The following is an 18,742-nucleotide window of genomic DNA, read 5'->3' as shown; positions in this document are numbered from 1 at the left end:
ACACGCTGGGCTCGAACCACCCTCTGTGTCTGCAAGCAAGATCAATCGTGTACCCCCGCTTTCTCTCTCGCTCATTCACTAACTCTTTCATTCATGAATGAAAGGTCTCACAGGCGCCATCTTGAGTCGAACACACGCTCCTACAGCCATGCTGTCGCATGTTCGGTCTAAGATCAGCAGCCTGATGTTAATGTGTTTTGGCGCCATCTTTGGTGGAGGCGCGTGTTACAGTCACAGCTACTGCGCATGTTCCACTATGTTGTTGTCAAAAGGGGGTATGACTATCAACCGTGTCACTGCCTTCTCTTATCTTATCTCTTCTTGTTCACACACACACACACACTGGTGTTTATGTTGTACATAGTTTGTGTGATTTTAGCTTTAGCAAGTAGGATTTATTGATTCAAAATACCAAATTATCATTTATGCTTTAATGTTCATTGACTTAGATCATTCCATTATCCTTGAATATTTAATGTTGATGAATCAAATTGTCTAATTGATTCTTGTTATTTGATTTAATAAATTGTTACTTTTGTTCACTTAAAGGAACGCTCTGTGTCTTTTGTACATGAATGTTGTGACAAACGGTGGTTGCGAGGGTCAGTGCTCGGATTCATACCTTCATTACTGTTCAATTGGGATATCTTTGACATAGTCAATAACAGTGATTATTTAGACTGATTTTGAAAGGCATAGATTGATTGTTTTTTCCCTGATTTCAGGGTGGTGCCCCGATCTAAAGTTAATTAATTATTAAACAAATTAATTAATGTTTATTACTTTTATTTTTAGCAATCAAATTATTGCCACTATTGTTGAACCACAACATAATGGTGCCCCGTGCAAGGGTTATAAAGAAAATTAATAACAAAATTAATTATTAAAAATAATAATATTTTCTGACCAATTACAAGCTGAATCACAACACATTTACATGTTCATTTCACAAATAATGGTAAATAAAAATGTCCGAAAAAGGAGTAGGCTGAAGCCAAAGGCTTATTATAGCCTATCCTTTGCAGTTTTCTGGATTTCATTCAAACAATATGGCATCCGGTGGATGATAATACATAAATAAGAAAAGAAATATATAAAAAGGAAGGAAGGAAAGATAAATGTATTTCATTATTGCATTACATTATATAACAATAATAATGCTAATATTGTAATATGGGGTCTATAGTAGTGCTATTTTAATGTTAATATAGGCTATCAACATAATTACTAAAATCTTTATAACTGTTTATCGTTTTCTATTTAAACATTTTTTTTGAAAACATAGATTTAGCTACACATAATTAAATGGTTATCACAGCAATTCCACAGTTTGACAACTTTCACAGAAACACAGTTTTCTTTACTTTTGGTTCTTCCCCATGTATTTTTAAACATACCTGTGTTCCTTAGTTCATGTTTACGCTCATGAATTTCTAACAGCCTCTGAGAACATCTTGGGAGGAGATTATGATGTGCTTTGTATATAATCAATAAGGTATGAAGGTTGACTATATCCCAGGATTTTGATGTATCTAAATTTATAAATAAAGCATTGGTACTCTGCTCATATAATTATACGTATTATTCTTTTTTGTAGTAGGAAAATGGGCTTGAGATTGGTTTTATAAGTCTTTCCCCACACTTCCACACAATATGTCATGTATGGAATTATAAGGTATATGCTATATTGTTACCTGCTATAACAATATAGCAGATACTGTGATTTTTTATTTAAAAATTCTTTGGATCTACAAACTACAGCGATTGTTTTGGACATTTTCTTTTTGACATGATTAATGTGAGATTTCCAGTTTAATTTATGGTCAATTAAAACTCCAAGAAACTTATATTCAAACACTCTTTGAATCTTCACACCATCAATCCTTAATGAGACTTCATTATTGATTTTTTGATTTCCAAATATTATAAATTTGATTTAACTTAAATTTAAAGATTATTTATTAACATCAAACCACTTCTTCAGTGGTTCCCCTTCCATTGTTCTCAGAAGCTGCTCCACATTCCTTCCATGACAAAACAAACTTGTGTCATCCGCAAACAGAACATAATTCAAAAGCTTTGATACATTAATAATGTCATTAATATATAAAATAAAAAGCTTAGGCCCCAGGACAGATCCTTGAGGAACTCCACATTTTACTTTCAAAAGTTCAGATTTAACATCTTGTACTTGTACATATTGATAGCGCTGATCAAGATAATTTTTAACCAGATATTAGCCATCCCCCGGATACCGTGGCATTCCAGTTTCTTAAAAACATTCGCGCAATGTTTATTAAAAACCTGAGAAGAGAGATACGTGACGAGTTAGCTACACGGAACGACGCTCATGATCTTGATTCACTCATCGCTCTTTGTATTAGGCTTGATAACCGCATTCAGGAGAGAGATCGGGAAAGAACGGCGAATGTCCGTCGCGTCACTAATCACTCGCGTCTACACAATCCGGTTCACATCCCTCATCTCCCTTTTCCTACTTCTCCTGGTTCACCTGAACCGATGCAGCTGGGGCGTACTCGACTCACCTCCGCGGAGCGGACGGTGAGGGTGAAGAGCGGGGCCTGTCTCTACTGTGGCGAACTGGGTCATCAACGTGCCAACTGCCCAGTTCGCCCAAAAGACTAAGCCCGCCAACACACGCAGGAGTGTTGGCGGGCGGTGCCGTTTCCTGTGCTGCCCGGAAGCGTGTGATCCTCCCAGGTCAACTCCGGTGGGACCAGAATTCGATTCCACTCTCCTGCCTGGTCGACTCTGGTGCGGACGATTGCTTCCTCGACCTGGACACTGCACACCAGGCCGGGATTCCCACGATTCCGCTCGAGACACCCAAAGAGATCCACGACCTCGACGGCAGAATCCTGGCCACCGTCACTCATCGTACCAAACCCATCACCCTGGTGCTGTCCGGGAATCACCACGAGCTGCTTCAACTTTTCCTGATCCCGTCGTCTTCCTCTCCGGTCGTGCCGGGCCTGCCCTGGTTGGCGCTCCACAACCCCCGGTTTGACTGGTCGTCCGGGCAGCTTTCCAGCTGGAGCGTTCCTTGCCACTCACGCTGTCTCCGCTCAGCTCTGCCCGCCCTCTCAGCCGTTCCTGTTCCGGATCCCAAACCGCCAGACCTCTCCACGATTCCGGCCGCGTACCACGACCTCCAATCATTTCCCCAACCTGCATCATGGGGGCTGCTTCCTGGCCTGTGGAGGAGAGGGTCCGACTGGCTCAACGAGAGGAACCGGACCCAGGGAACGGTCCTCCCAATCGTCTCTTCGTCCCCGGCGCGGCTCGACCAGAGGTGCTACAATGGGCGCATGGCTCCAAACTCACCTGTCATCCCGGCAACAATCGCACTCTCCGGTTCCTTTGCCAGCGGTTTTGGTGGCCTTCCATGCCTCTGGACACAGCGGAGTTTATTCGAGCCTGCCCCGTCTGTGCCCGGGGGAAGACCTCGAACCGTCCTCCAGCTGGTCTCCTGCAGCCACTCTCCATCCCGCGTCGTCCCTGGTCCCACATAGTGGTGGACTTCGTTACCGGTCTACCACCGCCTCGCCCCAACACCACGGTCCTGACGGTGGTGGACCGGTTTTCGAAGTCCGTTCACTATATACCGCTAACCAAGCTCCCAACTGCCATCGAGACGGGGAACCTCCTAGTCGAACACGTCTTCCGGCTTCCGGCAGGATATTGTCTCCGACAGAGGGCCACAGTTCGCATCGCAGGCCTGGAAGGCGTTCTGCTCGGCGTTGGGGGCATCCACCAGCCTCACATCCGGCTATCACCCGCAGTCCAACGGCCAAACAGAAAGGGCCAATCAAAGTATGGAGAGTGCCCTCCGTTGTGTCGCCGCCCGCCACCCCGCTTCCTGGAGCTCCATGCTTCCCTGGGTGGAATACGCGCACAACTCCCTGGTCTCCGCATCTACTGGCATCTCTCCATTCATGGCGACTCTGGGCTATCAACCACCCCTCTTCGACTTCCAGGAGGAAGAGGTCGCCGTCCCTTCCGTCCAGACTTACCTTCGCCGGTGCCACGCGGTGTGGAGACAGGTCCGTTCGTCCCTACAACGATCTTCCCTCCAGAGCCAGAGACAGGCCAATCACCACCGCATCCCGGCTCCCGACTATCGACCTGGCCAAAAGGTATGGCTCTCATCCAAAGACCTCCCCTTACAGGTCGAGTCCCGGAAGTTGGCGCCTCGGTTCATCGGGCCTTTCGTCATCGAGAGGATGGTCAACAACTCCGCCGCCCGCCTGAGGCTTCCCAAGGCGTTAAAGATCCACCCGACCTTCCACGTCTCCCTCCTAAAACCGGTGGAGGAATCGGACCTGGTTCCGCCCTCCAACCCTCCTCCTCCACCCAGGTTCATCGATGGGGGAGAGGCCTACACCGCCAGGCGTATCCTGGACAGCCGACGCAGTGGTTGAGGTCACCAGTACCTCGTCAACTGGGAGGGGTACGGTCCTGAGGAGAGGTCTTGGGTCCCACGCCACTTCATTCTGGACAAGAGCCTGCTGAGGGATTTCCACCGGGCCCATCCGGATAAGCCTGGCCTAGCGCCAGGAGGCGCTCTTTGAGGGGGAGGTACTGTTACGATCTCACCTGCACCTTCTCCTCAAATTTTATTATGAGTGTTGTTTTTGTTTGCTGCTGCTTTTTTTCTCTTCCCCACTCTGACTCAGCAGGGGGCGTGGCTGACCCAGTTCCTCCAAGACACCGGTGATCAACTACACCTGTGCGGCGCCACCTCACCTGCTCCAGATGAGTAATCAGCGGGGCTTCAAGGCAGAGCCTTTCCTCCTCACCGGTGTCAGATCGTTTTCAATCCTACTGGGTAAAGACATGCTGCTAGCTCTCTCGCTGTACTTACCTAAAAAGATACTTACCCATTCGTCTGCGCTCCAGGTCATCACGTCTCCTGCAGGTCTTCAACTCTCTGGCTGTTCCGGTCTCCCTACACTCCTGGGATCTCCTGTGCCACGTTCGTGAGTTGTTTTCCACTCTGGATCACCGCCGACCTGCCGAGTCACCCCCGCAGTAGCTGCAAGGACAATTTTCCACCTATCTCTCCATCTATCCCCTATCACTTCCCACTTTTGGGAAGTCGTTTTTTGTAAATAAATTTATAATTGTTTTGAAATAGCCACTTCCGTCTCCGTCTGCTTTCGGGTCCACGCCACTAATCATTACAATTCCTAGAATGTAAACACGGTGTCGGCCATCTTTGCTAACAGTTATGACCGGCTCTGGCTCCCTTTAATTTGGCCTTGTAAACTGAGATGACTATGTAGTTTTCAAACTGAGATGCCTGTGCCACACACTGCGGCCGGACAACAGAGCTCCCAGCGGGCGCCGTGTAGCCAGAGCTACTGATGGGATCGGCAGTTCATTTGAGTGTACTGAATCACTAAAATCCGTTCATTAAAATGATTCGTTCAAAAGATTTGTTCACCGACTTGTTCAGTGCTTAGCAGGAGCCCAGTGCCCTGCTACGTGACTCATGTCCTCCCTGAGTGCAGTACGTTCGCGCCACGGGTCATAATGTGAGTGACAGCGCGAACGAGATTCATGTCCTCAGCCACAGTTCTCCAGTTCTCTGTGTGTCAGTTCGTTCCTCAGCCACAGTTCACCAGTCCTCTGTGTGTCAGTTAGTTCCTCAGCCACAGTTCACCAGTCCTCTGTGTGTCAGTTTGTTTGCGAATCATGACTGAGTCACAGCAGTACGGCAGGCACAGTTCTTCTTACTAGTCGGCTAACGACTTCACGAGTGATTCACGGAACGCGGCAGTTCCACTCCCGGCCACCACGATCACTGCTGAGCTCAACTGAACTAAGAAAGGAAAGAATCAGTTCATGAAGTGATCCCAGTCATGAACAAATCATTCATGACCGACACAACACTAGCCAGAGCCGGTGTCCAGTCCCCAGAGCCCCGGGCACCGGACACCGGCTCGGTGGATGAAGGAAACGGGAGCCTCTGAGTGTACAAATGCATGTTAGAAAAAACAATATTCTTCGGGATAATAAAAGTATTCTGATTCTGATGCAGGGTAAGGTGAACAAAAAATAACTTTATTATTCACAATGGAAAATGTTTTACTAACATATTCATCTAAAAGAATGTCTAACACAATATGCAAAGATAAAATAAATAATGAAACATGTAGAGCAGTGACAGAATCTGATGTAGCTGGAGGAGTCACAGTGGTGAAGAGGAGCAGAACTGGATGTTGTGAAGAGTTTCTCCAAGACTTGATTAAACCATGCTTCAACTGTAAAGGACAAGGAATACAAAAAACATTCCTAAAGCGCGGCCATGTGGCGTCTCCGGAACGGCACTACTGTCAGGGAACCGTACAACATGAAAACAATTTGGAGTTTTTAGTTTACTTATTTTCAATGTATTACAAGCTGCTGTGTGGATTCATTGAGGAGAGAAGACTGACATGCTGCACTTTATCACTGTGTTCAGTCCCGGACATCGAGACACTGATGACGGCGTGGACTGTGGAGCTGTGACCGTGTGATGATGATGTCATCGTGACACTGATGGCGTTTCGACTGTGGAGCTGTGACCGTGTAATGATGTCATCGTGACACTGATGACGGTATGGACTGTGGAGCTCTGACCATGAGATGATGTCATTGCGACAATGATGACGGTGTGGAGCTGTGACCGTGTGATGATGTCATCATGACACTGATGACAGTGTGGACTGTGGAGCTCTGACCATGTGATGATGTCATTGTGACACTGGTGACGGTGTGGACTGTGGAGCTGTGACCGTGTGGTCATGATAGCATTATGACACTGATGACGGTGTGGACTGTGGAGCTGTGAACGTGTGATGATGTCATTGTGACACTGATGACGGTGTGGACTGTGACCGTGTGATGATGTCATTGTGACACTTATGATGGTGTGGACTGTGGAGCTATGACCGTGTGATGATGTCATCATGACACTGATGACGGTGTGGACTGTGGAGCTGTGACCTTGTGATGATGTCATTGTGACACTTATGACTGTCAAAATAATTTTGTAAAAAGTAAGGAAGTTGGAGCCAGCTCAGGAATCAAAAAGTTTAATCTTGCACAAAAGGAGACTCCACCAGAGCAACATGCAGGAACTGTTACCCGTGAAGACTCAGAATAATGGAAAATCACTGTAGTTATCTGTCTTGTGGGTGTGTTCTCAATCTGACTTCACGACCCCCCAGTGACAAAGTAGGACCCCCCCCCCCCCCTTAAGGGAGAGGGGGAAATCAGGAAGGTCCCCCACACGGAAAGCTGGGAGGTGAGGTGTTTTACGACTCAACCATTGTGTCGCCAACTGTAGTAAAACAATAGCAAATGGTCCCTTGATCTTAGGTCACTACAGGTCATACTTTTAATACAAATACAACATTTCCTTAACAATGACAGTGTGGACTGTGGAGCTGTGACCATGTGATGATGTCTTCTTGACACTGATGACAGTGTGGACTGTGGAGCTGTGACCATGTGATGATGTCATTGTGACACTGATGACAGTGTGGACTGTTGAGCTTTGACCATGTGATGATGTCATCATGACACTGATGACGGTGTGGACTGTGGAGCTGTGACCATGTGATGATGACCGTGACACTGATGATGTTGTGGACTGTGGAGCTTTGACTGTATGATGATGTAATTGTGACACTGATGACGGTGTGGACTGTGGATCTGTGACCGTGTGATGATGTCATTGTGACACTGATGACGGTGTCGACTGTGACCATGTGATGATGACCGTGACACTGATGACGGTGTGGACTGTGGAGCTGTGACCGTGTGATGATGTCATCGTGACACTGATGACGGTGTGGACTGTGGAGCTGTGACCGTGTGACGATGTCATCGTGACACTGATGACAGTGTGGACTGTGGAGCTGTGACCGTGTGATGATGTCATCGTGACACTATTGACCTTGGTCAATTAGGGTGATTGACAGCTCGGTTTAAACCTCTCAACTGGTAGAATCAGACCCTTGTCTCCAAATGTGTGTGAATCACTTCATTAGCGAGTCAAAAGGACATAAATGCAAAATTGCCTTTCTCTAATCAGAACAGTCTAATGTCGCTCTGTAATCAGACCGGGATTTGTTCCCAAAGCATGCTGGAACGTGTAGTTCTTCATTAGAAGTGGTTTTCTTCCGGTGAAAATAACTTGTTTTGATAAACAGCAAAGGTAAGACAACATTTCTGCTTGTATTTCTTGAAAGTCAGTTGTTGTTTTGCTCTTATTTTGGGGCTGGATATGTGAATCTTGGTCGTAGAGTGATAAAAATGGTACCGCTGGAATCTGGAATTGTCTCTCATGATACAGCTCATTATTTTGTGGCCAGTATTAGAAGAAAGGGAAAGATAGATTAGATACTGTACATAATTGACGATTGCTAGTAACTTTATGTTCTGCAATGGTAGATGTTTTTTTTGCCGAGTTGCTGAATCTACATCGAGTCGACAGCATTGATTGCGACAAGGATTTTCGTCCGAGGCCAGAATTCTCCACTCGACTGAATAGACACAGTGACACATATTCAAACTGAACTTTGGACTTGACTTACCGAACTTTGATATTAGAATAGCAATAAGTTGCCAGAGGACACTTTATTAAATGTTTTAATTTGTTGATCACAGTGGGAATTCTAAATCTGAACCGATTCCACTCTTTGTTGTTGTGAAATAAATACATCTGTGTTTACTCTACTAATCATCCCTTGCTCCTTGAGTCGAATAAGAGTACAATTCATCCAAGTGTTCTTTCTGGGTTACAATTGCATTCTGCAAAGGCAGACGGAAAATCTCTCCAACGCAAACATGAATCAAGCCTGCAGTCGCAGCTCAGTCTCAAAACACTGAGTCATAAATCTGTACAGTGGTGAGTTGACACACTTTTGTAAAGAATAAAGCACAATGACACTGTAAAGAGGGATTCATACTCCAACACTTTTAAGTTGAGCGACAGTGTCCAACTTTTACCTCTCACGTCGCACACCTGTAGACTGTTCCATCATATTACGTCTTTGTGAGCTTTCCCACTCACAGTGCGTTCGGGAAGGACAGAGAGACGGTGTGGTGTGCTCTCTCCACTCTCTCTCTCTCTGTGTCTCTTTTCCATGTCTCTCTCTCTCTCTCTGTGTGTGAACCCAGCCTACTACAAAAGATCAGAACCAGGTTACTAACCTGCTTATTTATAGCTGATTACCTGATTCTGTCCAGCTGTCTGATCACCGGCTGAGCCACTACTCCCTCTCCTCCAGCAGCCGCTGCCTTCACCACACCCCACTGCCACAGTCAGGTAATGTGATTGGTAGGCACAGACAGGAAGTTGTACCGGAGCAACGACGACAAACCACAATGCCAAAGCTGACACAACAGACAGCAATGGAGTACGCTCGGTTTGTGGTCTCAACAAGACACAGTCAAGCTTTGTATGAGAATAGACGAGAGTTGACGCTTGTCTCAACTTCCATGGGATATTTACACTGATCGATGTTCTGTTGCCCAATCAGCTCACTGTCGTGGTTGGAGCCGGTCTAGCTCCCCCCTGACCACAATAATATTTTACTCAGGTACCCCAAGAGAAGGGAGCCGAAGAATGGAACATTTGGGGCTAGTTATTTTTGGTACTATTCCTAATAGGAACCAAACTTCCACTCGGTAGAAACACAGCTCAAGTGATTTTCACAGTCTCTTTTTTGTCATATTCCAGAAGTTATAAAAAACTGCATCCATGTTTATATTGATCCCTGATAAGTCTTGCATTCAGCAGTTTTCACTGAGAAATTGCAACTTGATTTATGGCACAATGGAACTGTTGTAATCCATATCTAAAACAATGGAGAGAAGGGGGCATTGTCACACACCACTAGCTCACAGAAAAAGCACCAGTGTCCATAGTACAATGACCAAAATAATTGCAGTTCACAGTATTATAGTGACAATAATCAAGGGCACTGGGGGAGGATTAAGGGGTTGGGACTGAGGAGAGGAGTGTAGCTTTGAGAGATAACAAGAATCCAGAGGGATTAAGGAATAAGTATGAGGATAAAAGAATGAGGATGAGAATGAAGTAGAACTTCAGACTGTGATGAGAGAGGAGAACTGAAGCAAGGATGCAGAAGGATGAGAAGAGGAGACTGAGTAGATGAGAGGATCAGAAGAACTTCAGTGATGAAGAGATTCCCGCTGTGATGGAGAACATTTGCAGCATTATGATTGTCAGAAAAAGAAAGCAGCCTCCCATCTGGGTAGAGGGTAGATAGCAGGGGCTTTGGGCTAGGGTCGTGTTAACCCAGAATTCAACGTCATTGACAGAGTTTTCTTAACAGATAGGTCTCTGAAACAAAGCTGCGATGAGGTGTGCTTTCAAACGTGTACACAGATACCAGATGTCGATGTCTTCAAGAATCAGCTTGTCTGCAGGCTTTTTACTGTAAATCCCTTAAAATTCAACATTAGATAATTTGACTACAGAGAAACAAGTGTTGGATAGATTGACCACAGTTGGCAGTGGCCATGCTCGTGCTGAGATAATCCGCTCTGCTCTGACTCTGGACTGTGTAGGCTACTGTGCTTTGGGAGGGGATCCCAGCAACACACACTGCTTGTTGACCATAGTAACTGCAGAGTGATACATGCTTTCACGTGAGAGTCTCCGAACACCACAAAAAGTCGGTTTTGGTCATACTTTTATCATAATAATATGAGAATTAAATAATGATGAGTTTCAAAACCTGGTGGGTTTATCTTACGTTTTAGAGTGTTATACGCTTATTAGTAGCAGTTTAAAATTACAAAAGAAAAGTGTAAAAATGCAAGAAAGGTAAGTTTAGCTTTAAGTAATCCCTGAGTATCGTAACAGCTGGTTGTAGAGCTGCATGACAACAAGTGCTCTCGCAGACCCACTTCCATTCTTGAATATGCTTGAATATGTATTTTCTGTCCTGCCTGTGTTTTGGGCTTTGTGTGTGTTTTCTGTCCTGTGTGTGTTTTGATAAACGTGTGTGTTTTCTATCGTGCGTGTGTTTTGGAACTTGTATGTGTTTTCTGTCCTGTGTGTGTTTTGGGGTTTGTGTGTGTTTTCTGTCCTGCGTGTGTTTTGATAAACGTGTGTGTTTTCTATCGTGCGTGTGTTTTGGAACTTGTATGTGTTTTTCTGTCCTGTGTGTGTTTTCGGTTTTGTGTGTGGGTTTTCTGTCCTGCATGTGTTTAGAGGTTTGTGTGTATTTTCAGTTTTGCATCGTTTTGTTTCTGTAACATGTTTCTGTCGATGCATGTGGTTTGTTTCTTTCTGCAGATCATTTTTCTGTTGCAGCGCATTTCTCACGTTGCATTTGTTTTTGTTTGTGTTTTTGAATCTGCAGCAAAAGCATGTGTTCTCTTCTCTGTAATTTAACTACAACAGCACTGAGACTCACCATCTAGCTACTTCTCTTTCTTTCATTCTATGCCCGTTTGTTTTCTATCGCTCTTGACCTTGTTGTCTTTTTCCCCTTGTTTAATTGTAAGACAACGAAAGAGAGTGAAGCAGGGAATGGAAACTGAAAAACAAGGGAAAAAGTGTGTTCACTCTTTTGTTCCGTCTGCGTGTTTCTTTCTAATTATCGCTCCCTCCCTTCCCCGCTCTTTCATGGTTGTCAACAGTCTGCGTATCACACAGATAAACAAGATTTGGCAGCAACAGAGAGTAAAAAAAGAAAACTTTTTCGGGATTTCAACTAATTTGTTTACATTTCTTCCACTTTCAAATAAACTTTTTGTCACCTGGATTCCTATATGCTGTGCAGAGGGCTATAGAGGGCGATTTGTATTGTTACTGTCGAATAATTAGAAGAATAAATAGAGATTAAATTAAAACTGTAATTTATTGCACATGTTCGTTTTGTTTTATTGGCTTGTGTTGTTTTTGAATTGAAGCTGCCATTTGCTGTTTCCACAGGTAGAAAATATATATATTTATAATTCTTTTTTTTTATGTTGGCATTAGCAGTCCGATAAAGGGACAATGACTCACGGTAGTGGCACCAACATCTGGCTGGTTAGGATATTTAAGTAATCAACCAGGAAGTAAAATAAGCTGACCCAGCTGTGACCTCTGTGCTGGACAAATATGCCCAACCTTCCTACACTGTTTTTATTGCATTATTGCTATACTGATGGACTTGGGCTATTGTTATGTTCCATTTGTAGTTGGAACTTGCAATTTTCATGAAATTCCAACTATACCCCAAGTTGAGATTCCAAGATGGCACACAAATCACATCCAGGTCACATCAATGGGAAAAAAATCAAATGAGTGACTTTGGCCTCGTCATCTGAACAAAGCCTTTACAGGTCCAATACTACTAAATAATCTCAGATACATTCCCTTTAAAGTTTAAGTGAGCAAGCTATATCAATGTCAATAATTCAATAATATGACCAATAATATAACCTTTCAGCATAATGAAAGTAAGATGATGTGAGTGAGAGCTAGACCACCTCCTCTGGACTATTTACAAGCCTTACAAGACATCTGACCTGTGATAGGAGACTTTGAACAATCCCAGTGCAGTTCATTGAGAGCAGAAACACTTGTCAGCACAGCATTTCAGAGACAGAGAGATTGTGTTACCAGCCTCAGACCTAGGGGAATCTGGGCAGGTACAAGGCCACAGGCTGGATAGCACTGTGGGTTAGAAAGAAGTGGAGATAACAAAGTTATGTCGTTTATTTCCTCTTTTTTTTTTCACTGCCGGTGACAGGCTAACTTCAACTAGCTTCTGCTAGCTCGCTAGTTAAAGCTGCTCGTAAATACATATAAACACATTATAATAACCTTCCTTCACAGAACATGACTACATACATCACATAGGCAACTGTACTGGATATATAAAAAATAAGAGGGGGTAACTCTTAATTAAACTAATATATGATATATTTCAGGAGATCAACTAAGCTTCATGTTCTCATTCCATGCTGTAGGTGCATAGTAAACAACATTTTTTCCATTTGGAAGAGAAACGACAGTATTTGCCAGTACTTTTCTGCACAACACAGCCAATAATAACCTTACAGTCTCTCTCATTGTGTCATTCTCCACATAAGGGTTATGGGGGGCTGGAACCAATCCCATCTGACATAGGGGTCACACCCTGGACAGGTCGTCAGTCCTTCACAGGGCCAACATACAGAGATGAACAACCGTTCACTCTCACACTCAAACCTGTGATCAATTTAGGGTCCAGTGTTTGCATGTTTCTGGACAGTGGGAGGAAACCAAAGAACCCGGAGAAAACCTACACACGCAAGAACATGCAAAATTCGCCCTCGGTCAAATGGGAATTGTAACCGGGCCAAGTTTACATGATCCCCATTAACTCCTGAAATATGCTACACTATTACGTTACACTAGCTAATATTACGTTACACTAGTTAGCTACTGTCATTCATCGGGCAAAAGTCTATAGCCTTAATGAGTATTTAAATTATCATTTTATGCAATACAAAACAGCAGCATTACATGAGACTGATTTTTAACAATTTATGGTACTCGCCCACAGATATGTCTCTGCTGTGGCTGGTAGTTGTGGTGATGTTGAAGAGGACCTCACTGGTGGCTTAAGGCCACTGGTAATATTCTGCTCTGTGTGTTGATTGAGTAGAAAGCGTGTTGTCATCATTTCATATGACTAGTAATCATATTTTCCTCGCTACAGATTTGCTTAAGTTGGTCTGGTGCAAACAAAATTATTCCTAAGGCTACTATTTAAGTAATTACTAAATCATGAATTTAGCGCAGGCTTATGCTAAATTGATGCAAACTATGTATATATACTATGTATATGGGGTGCATCATAATGCCTGGATGCATGTGCAGTTACATTGCTGACCTACTGCTGACCAGGGGCCTGTTTCAGAAAGCAGGTTCAACAAACGATGAGTTAGTTAACCCTGGGATGAGGGAAACTCGTACTCCGTGAACCGAACCTGCTGCTTGTTTCTATTGAGTTCTTTATTTTTGGTTCCAAAAATGTGCACTGTTCTTTTCCTTTTCCTTTTCTCACACTTTAGTTCTCAGTTGGAGAAACTATTTTGTTGACATTTTTAAAAGCAAGTGAACACTTTTCCTTTACTATTTTGAAAAAGGATGACTTGATCTTTTAGAGACTATTACGTTTAAAGTTTGCTGTAGTATTTCTCTTTGAACTACATTTTTATATTTCATCTTTAGTTGCAGCCAAGTCTGTTTGGTGCCTGTTGTGTTGCTCCTGTGCGCACAAATACACATATGGAATAGAATTGTTGAATAATCAAGACAAAACATGTATTTTTTTCTCCAATTAATATGCACGCTTTGACTTTTCTGCCACGTAGGCTCACACTGTTTTGCTGCTGCCACAATATTGCTTTTTCTTTTTCTTTTTCTTTTTTCAAATATATGTGAACTTTCTACATATGCATTCATTAATATCTCAAACTCCACTGGGGAGAACTAGGAGGATCGAGTCTTCTTCTTAGATGAACTGTGGCTCGTATGCAACTTCAGAGTAAACTCATGAACTTTTACTTTTCCTTTTATAAAAGAAAATGAGTAATTCATTTATTTTCTGTAAAATTGAATTGAATTGAATTGAATTGAATTGAATTGAATTGAATTGAATTGAATTGAATTGAATTGAGTTGAGTTGAGTTGAATTGAATTGAATTGAATTGAATTGAATTGAATTGAATTGAATTGAATTGTTCCTCCCCGGGGGGAAAACACGCAAACACGAAAATAGGATAAAATACAATATGGTAAAAAAAAATCACAGTCTAAATATAAGTAAGACTAGAATCAAATAAAATACAATATGGTAAAAATTACACTCTAAATATAAGTAAAAAAAAAATAAAACTAAGATAAGAGTAAAAATAGAATCAAATAAAATACAATATGGTAAAAAATTTGTTCAGTCATGCAAATGTTGAAGGTGGACTGTGGTGCCACTGAACTTCACCTGAGCTATTTTATCTCTTGCACATCTGTACTTGCAGACTCACTGTCTCACTCTCTGTCTTTGTTCTCTGTCTATAGGTATGTGGTTGAAGACGGAGGAGACGGTGGCCCTGAAAACAAAGAGAGCCGACTTTGCCGTGGCGTTCCTGCGCGGCCGTATGGTTGTTGCAGGAGGACTTGGTAAGAGAGAAATTACATTACATTACATTACACTAAAACGTCTGCTACTGTAGTAATATTTATGATTCATGTCAGAATAACGTTAACTGATTAAAGGGACAGTTCAGCATTTGAAGTGTCTTTGTATGAGACACTGGCACATAGTCATTGTTGACCAAACAAGGAAACGTGTGTGAAGAATATGTTTTCCACGATAAAAACCTGAACTATCCTTTTAATGGAAAGCATTGTCTTTACAATTATCAGTATTAACAGTACACAAAAAAAAAGATTTATAAAATTCAGTAGCAACATGTCTTTCCAGAAACAGGACATCTGTTATTCACAAGGGTGACAATTTCATATAAAGAAATAGTTAAGTGTGGAAACCACTTAACCTATTTGACTGGATTTGGTAAGATGTTTTATAGTCATTACTACGTTGGTGTTAATATATGAATAAATCAATTAAAAAAATGGCTGCAGTTATTTTAATAAAAATAATCTGATGGATGAATCACATGACATTGACAGAATAAGTGTGAGTGAGTCAGTGCAGTAGGATCAGAATGTAATATGTGATGCGTTCACTGTGACTGACTATGAATGCGTGTGTTTACATGTTTAGGTCACGAGCCCTCGGCTCTGGACACAGTGGAGGCTTTTCATCCTCAGAGGAAGAAGTGGGAGAGATTGGCTCCCATGAACTTCCCTCGCTGCTCTGCCTCCTCCATTGTCATTCGAGACCGCCTCCTGGTGGTGGGCGGAGTCAACCAGGTACTGAATGACTGAGTTGATAAGTAAAGGCTCCAAAACGTGTGAAAATAATTACATTAGCATGTATTTGAAGCGCTGAACACTCTTTATCTGGAGACGTCATAACAATCTTCTTCCATCTTTGTTGTTGTTTGTTCACTCACCAGCAGATGTTGCTAAAGTAAAACTGATATAAGTGAGGAGAGAAAAGGCCACAGTAAAGGAAGAACCAGGGAGGGTGAATCTATTATATCTCCTTTGGATGTTCCATTTGGTTTTACTACACTTTAGCCCCTTTTCCACCTATGGTCCCAGCTCACCGCGCCTTGGCACGGTTTAGGTTGGTTTTCCAAGACAAAATAGTACTTACTCAACGTGGGCGGTGTCATCACCGCAGAGCTGCATGAAACTGCCGTGACTGGGTTTTACACACGACACACACAAACGAGTGACTAGTGACTTGTAAAGCAGTTGCCTTCAGTGTAACTGAATCATTTGAAGCAGTTAATTAAAAGGATTAGTTCAGTACTTCCTCCATGATCAGAGCACTGCATCTGAAACAGTCTGGTCACTCACACTGGACTGAAAAACAGCGGCAGGGTTAGTGATGTGGCTCACCGCAGTGCTGTCGCTAAACACACCAGACTCCTTTGTTAAATATTGAGATTTTAGACATTTCCTTGGTAAATGTTGGAGATTAACCCACATTTTTAGGATTGTTAAGTCTTTTTATAACTGATCTATAATTTGGCATTGTTGGTCTGGCGATGTCATGCGCAGTATCAGCTCAGCTTGCTTGGAACCTTGCCAGAGCGGCGTAAAATAAAGAGGAGAAAACAAAACCTATTTTTACTTGAATAAAGAAAACAGATCAGTGATTGTTCCACACAATTTGCTGCACTGAACATCCACAGCTCGTCTGTGACGGCAGAATGCCGGCCACTGATTGGTCAGAGTGCCGTCACAGGAAGAGACGTCCAACAAAAACATGGCAATGGTAAGCTTTAGATCAGTTAAAAAGACTTAACAATCCTAAATGCATGTTTTTGGACTGAGTGAGGAAACTGGAGTACCTGGAGAATGGGAGGGGGCATAGTTCATACAAAAAAAACAACAACAACAAAATAAACAAGCACCATGAAACATATACAGTATTTATATCCGCGAGAAACGCGCGCGGATATTATGGAATCGGTCTCGCGCGTCCGCGTCGTCTGCGTCCGCGTCCACAGATTTTAGCCGTTAACGCGATAACTGGAAAGGCGTTTGAGATTAAATTTTCTCATTTTTTTTATGGGTCACATACCCCCTGTAGATGATTCCTATTGATTTTGAGCTGTCTACCATTATTATTAATTAGTTAATTAATTAATTAATGATATAAAAAACATATTTTCGCCTGTATCTTCCAAAATATTGCAGGTATTGGCTTCAAATTTTGCATGGGCATCACATACCACCTGAGAATTATCCCTATATTTGTAGCTTTATTATTAATTAGCTAATTAATTTATTTATTATGCTAAAAACACATTTTCGGCTTTATCTTCCAGACTAATGGAGATATTGCCTTCAAATTGTGTACAATGATTCATGTAACAACTATCTACATGTACAATCATTATTACTTTGGCTATGATTGGTAATAGTTACATAATAAGTTAACTGGTTAACTTAAAAAAAGAAAAAAAAGTTAAGGCATTTTTTCTTTATTATTGAGCTCATTTGGACACATTGAGGATATCATGGGTTTATTTAGCACTTATTCATAATATGTATTACATTATAATATAAATGTATTAATTATCATATAAAAAATTGTTAAGCCTCCATTTCTTTATTAATGCATTGAATGGAAAGTTTGAACATATTGTATGCTTTTTCATGAAATTAAATAAACATAGTGTATGCTTTTTCATGACATTTGGACACTTTGAAGATATGGCAGGTGTGGTTAGCATTTTAATATTCATAATATTTAACAAGGTATAATAGGTTAACTTGTTTTATTAAAAACTAGAGAGAAATTTATGAGTTCAGGTATTCTGTGTTCAATATCGAGTTAATATGGATACTTTGAACATGTATAAAGTGTAGTCAGCATTATATCATAATATTTAACAGTTATTTTGTTGAATTTATTAATAATTAATTAAAACAGTTAGTGGCAGGTGCGAGTGCGTATACTTTGGGTATATTGGAAAGTTGAGGATTGGACAAGTTCGCGGATATACCCCTTGCTGTCGACCCTCGACAGCGTAGGCTAGTTACACAGAAAGTGTTGGTTGAACTAAATACACATTACACAACCAGGTACACACCACACACTGTGTGAGTCATCATTTCGATTGCATCATTATTTCGAATTATTTATGTTTAACAGAATTTGCCTTCTTTTGTCTACATTGACAGAGTACCGTTGATGTTCGATGTTGGCAGCGACTGTCATGCTGATTATGATGCCTCAGCATCTTGCTACAGAAGCTGCTAAGTGCTGAGAAAATAACAGTGTGGTAAAAGTCATTGGCACATTAAAGGGAAAAACTAAAAGGCCCTCCTCAGGTTCTTCTTTTATTGTCCCATTTTCTCCACAAAAACATTTGCAACTATTTAGGCTTAAATGAAACAAAAGTTCCCCAAAATAAGTGTAGAAAAAAAAACTTTACTTTTCTCAGTTTGACAGTAACGTGGTTTAATTGTGCAGCCTTTTTGCTGTGATATTGATCCAATACAGTAGCACTGAAACCTAAGCCCCTGAAACAGCGACCCTTTGGATTCAAACTTTGTTTAATCTATATACAT

The 18,742-nt window shown here is 42.2% G+C and overlaps 1 protein-coding gene across 1 annotated transcript in view; it reads left to right on the top strand.

Annotated features, from left to right (window-relative positions):
- Positions 1 to 18,742, top strand: part of klhdc8a (kelch domain containing 8A) — a gene marked incomplete at its 3' end in the record, with an annotated part of 48,202 nt that overhangs the window by 17,767 nt on the left and 11,693 nt on the right. Inside the window, exons 5-6 of the mRNA XM_083887137.1 lie at positions 15,104 to 15,205; positions 15,813 to 15,961. Of these exons, the coding sequence (XP_083743263.1) occupies positions 15,104 to 15,205; positions 15,813 to 15,961 (251 nt within the window). The remainder of the gene's footprint in view (positions 1 to 15,103; positions 15,206 to 15,812; positions 15,962 to 18,742) is intronic.

The sequence above is a fragment of the Microchirus variegatus genome, assembly GCF_963457635.1.
Source record: "Microchirus variegatus genome assembly, chromosome: 3".
Lineage (NCBI taxonomy): Eukaryota > Metazoa > Chordata > Actinopteri > Pleuronectiformes > Soleidae > Microchirus > Microchirus variegatus.
This window is presented reverse-complemented; position numbering and strand designations above follow the sequence as displayed.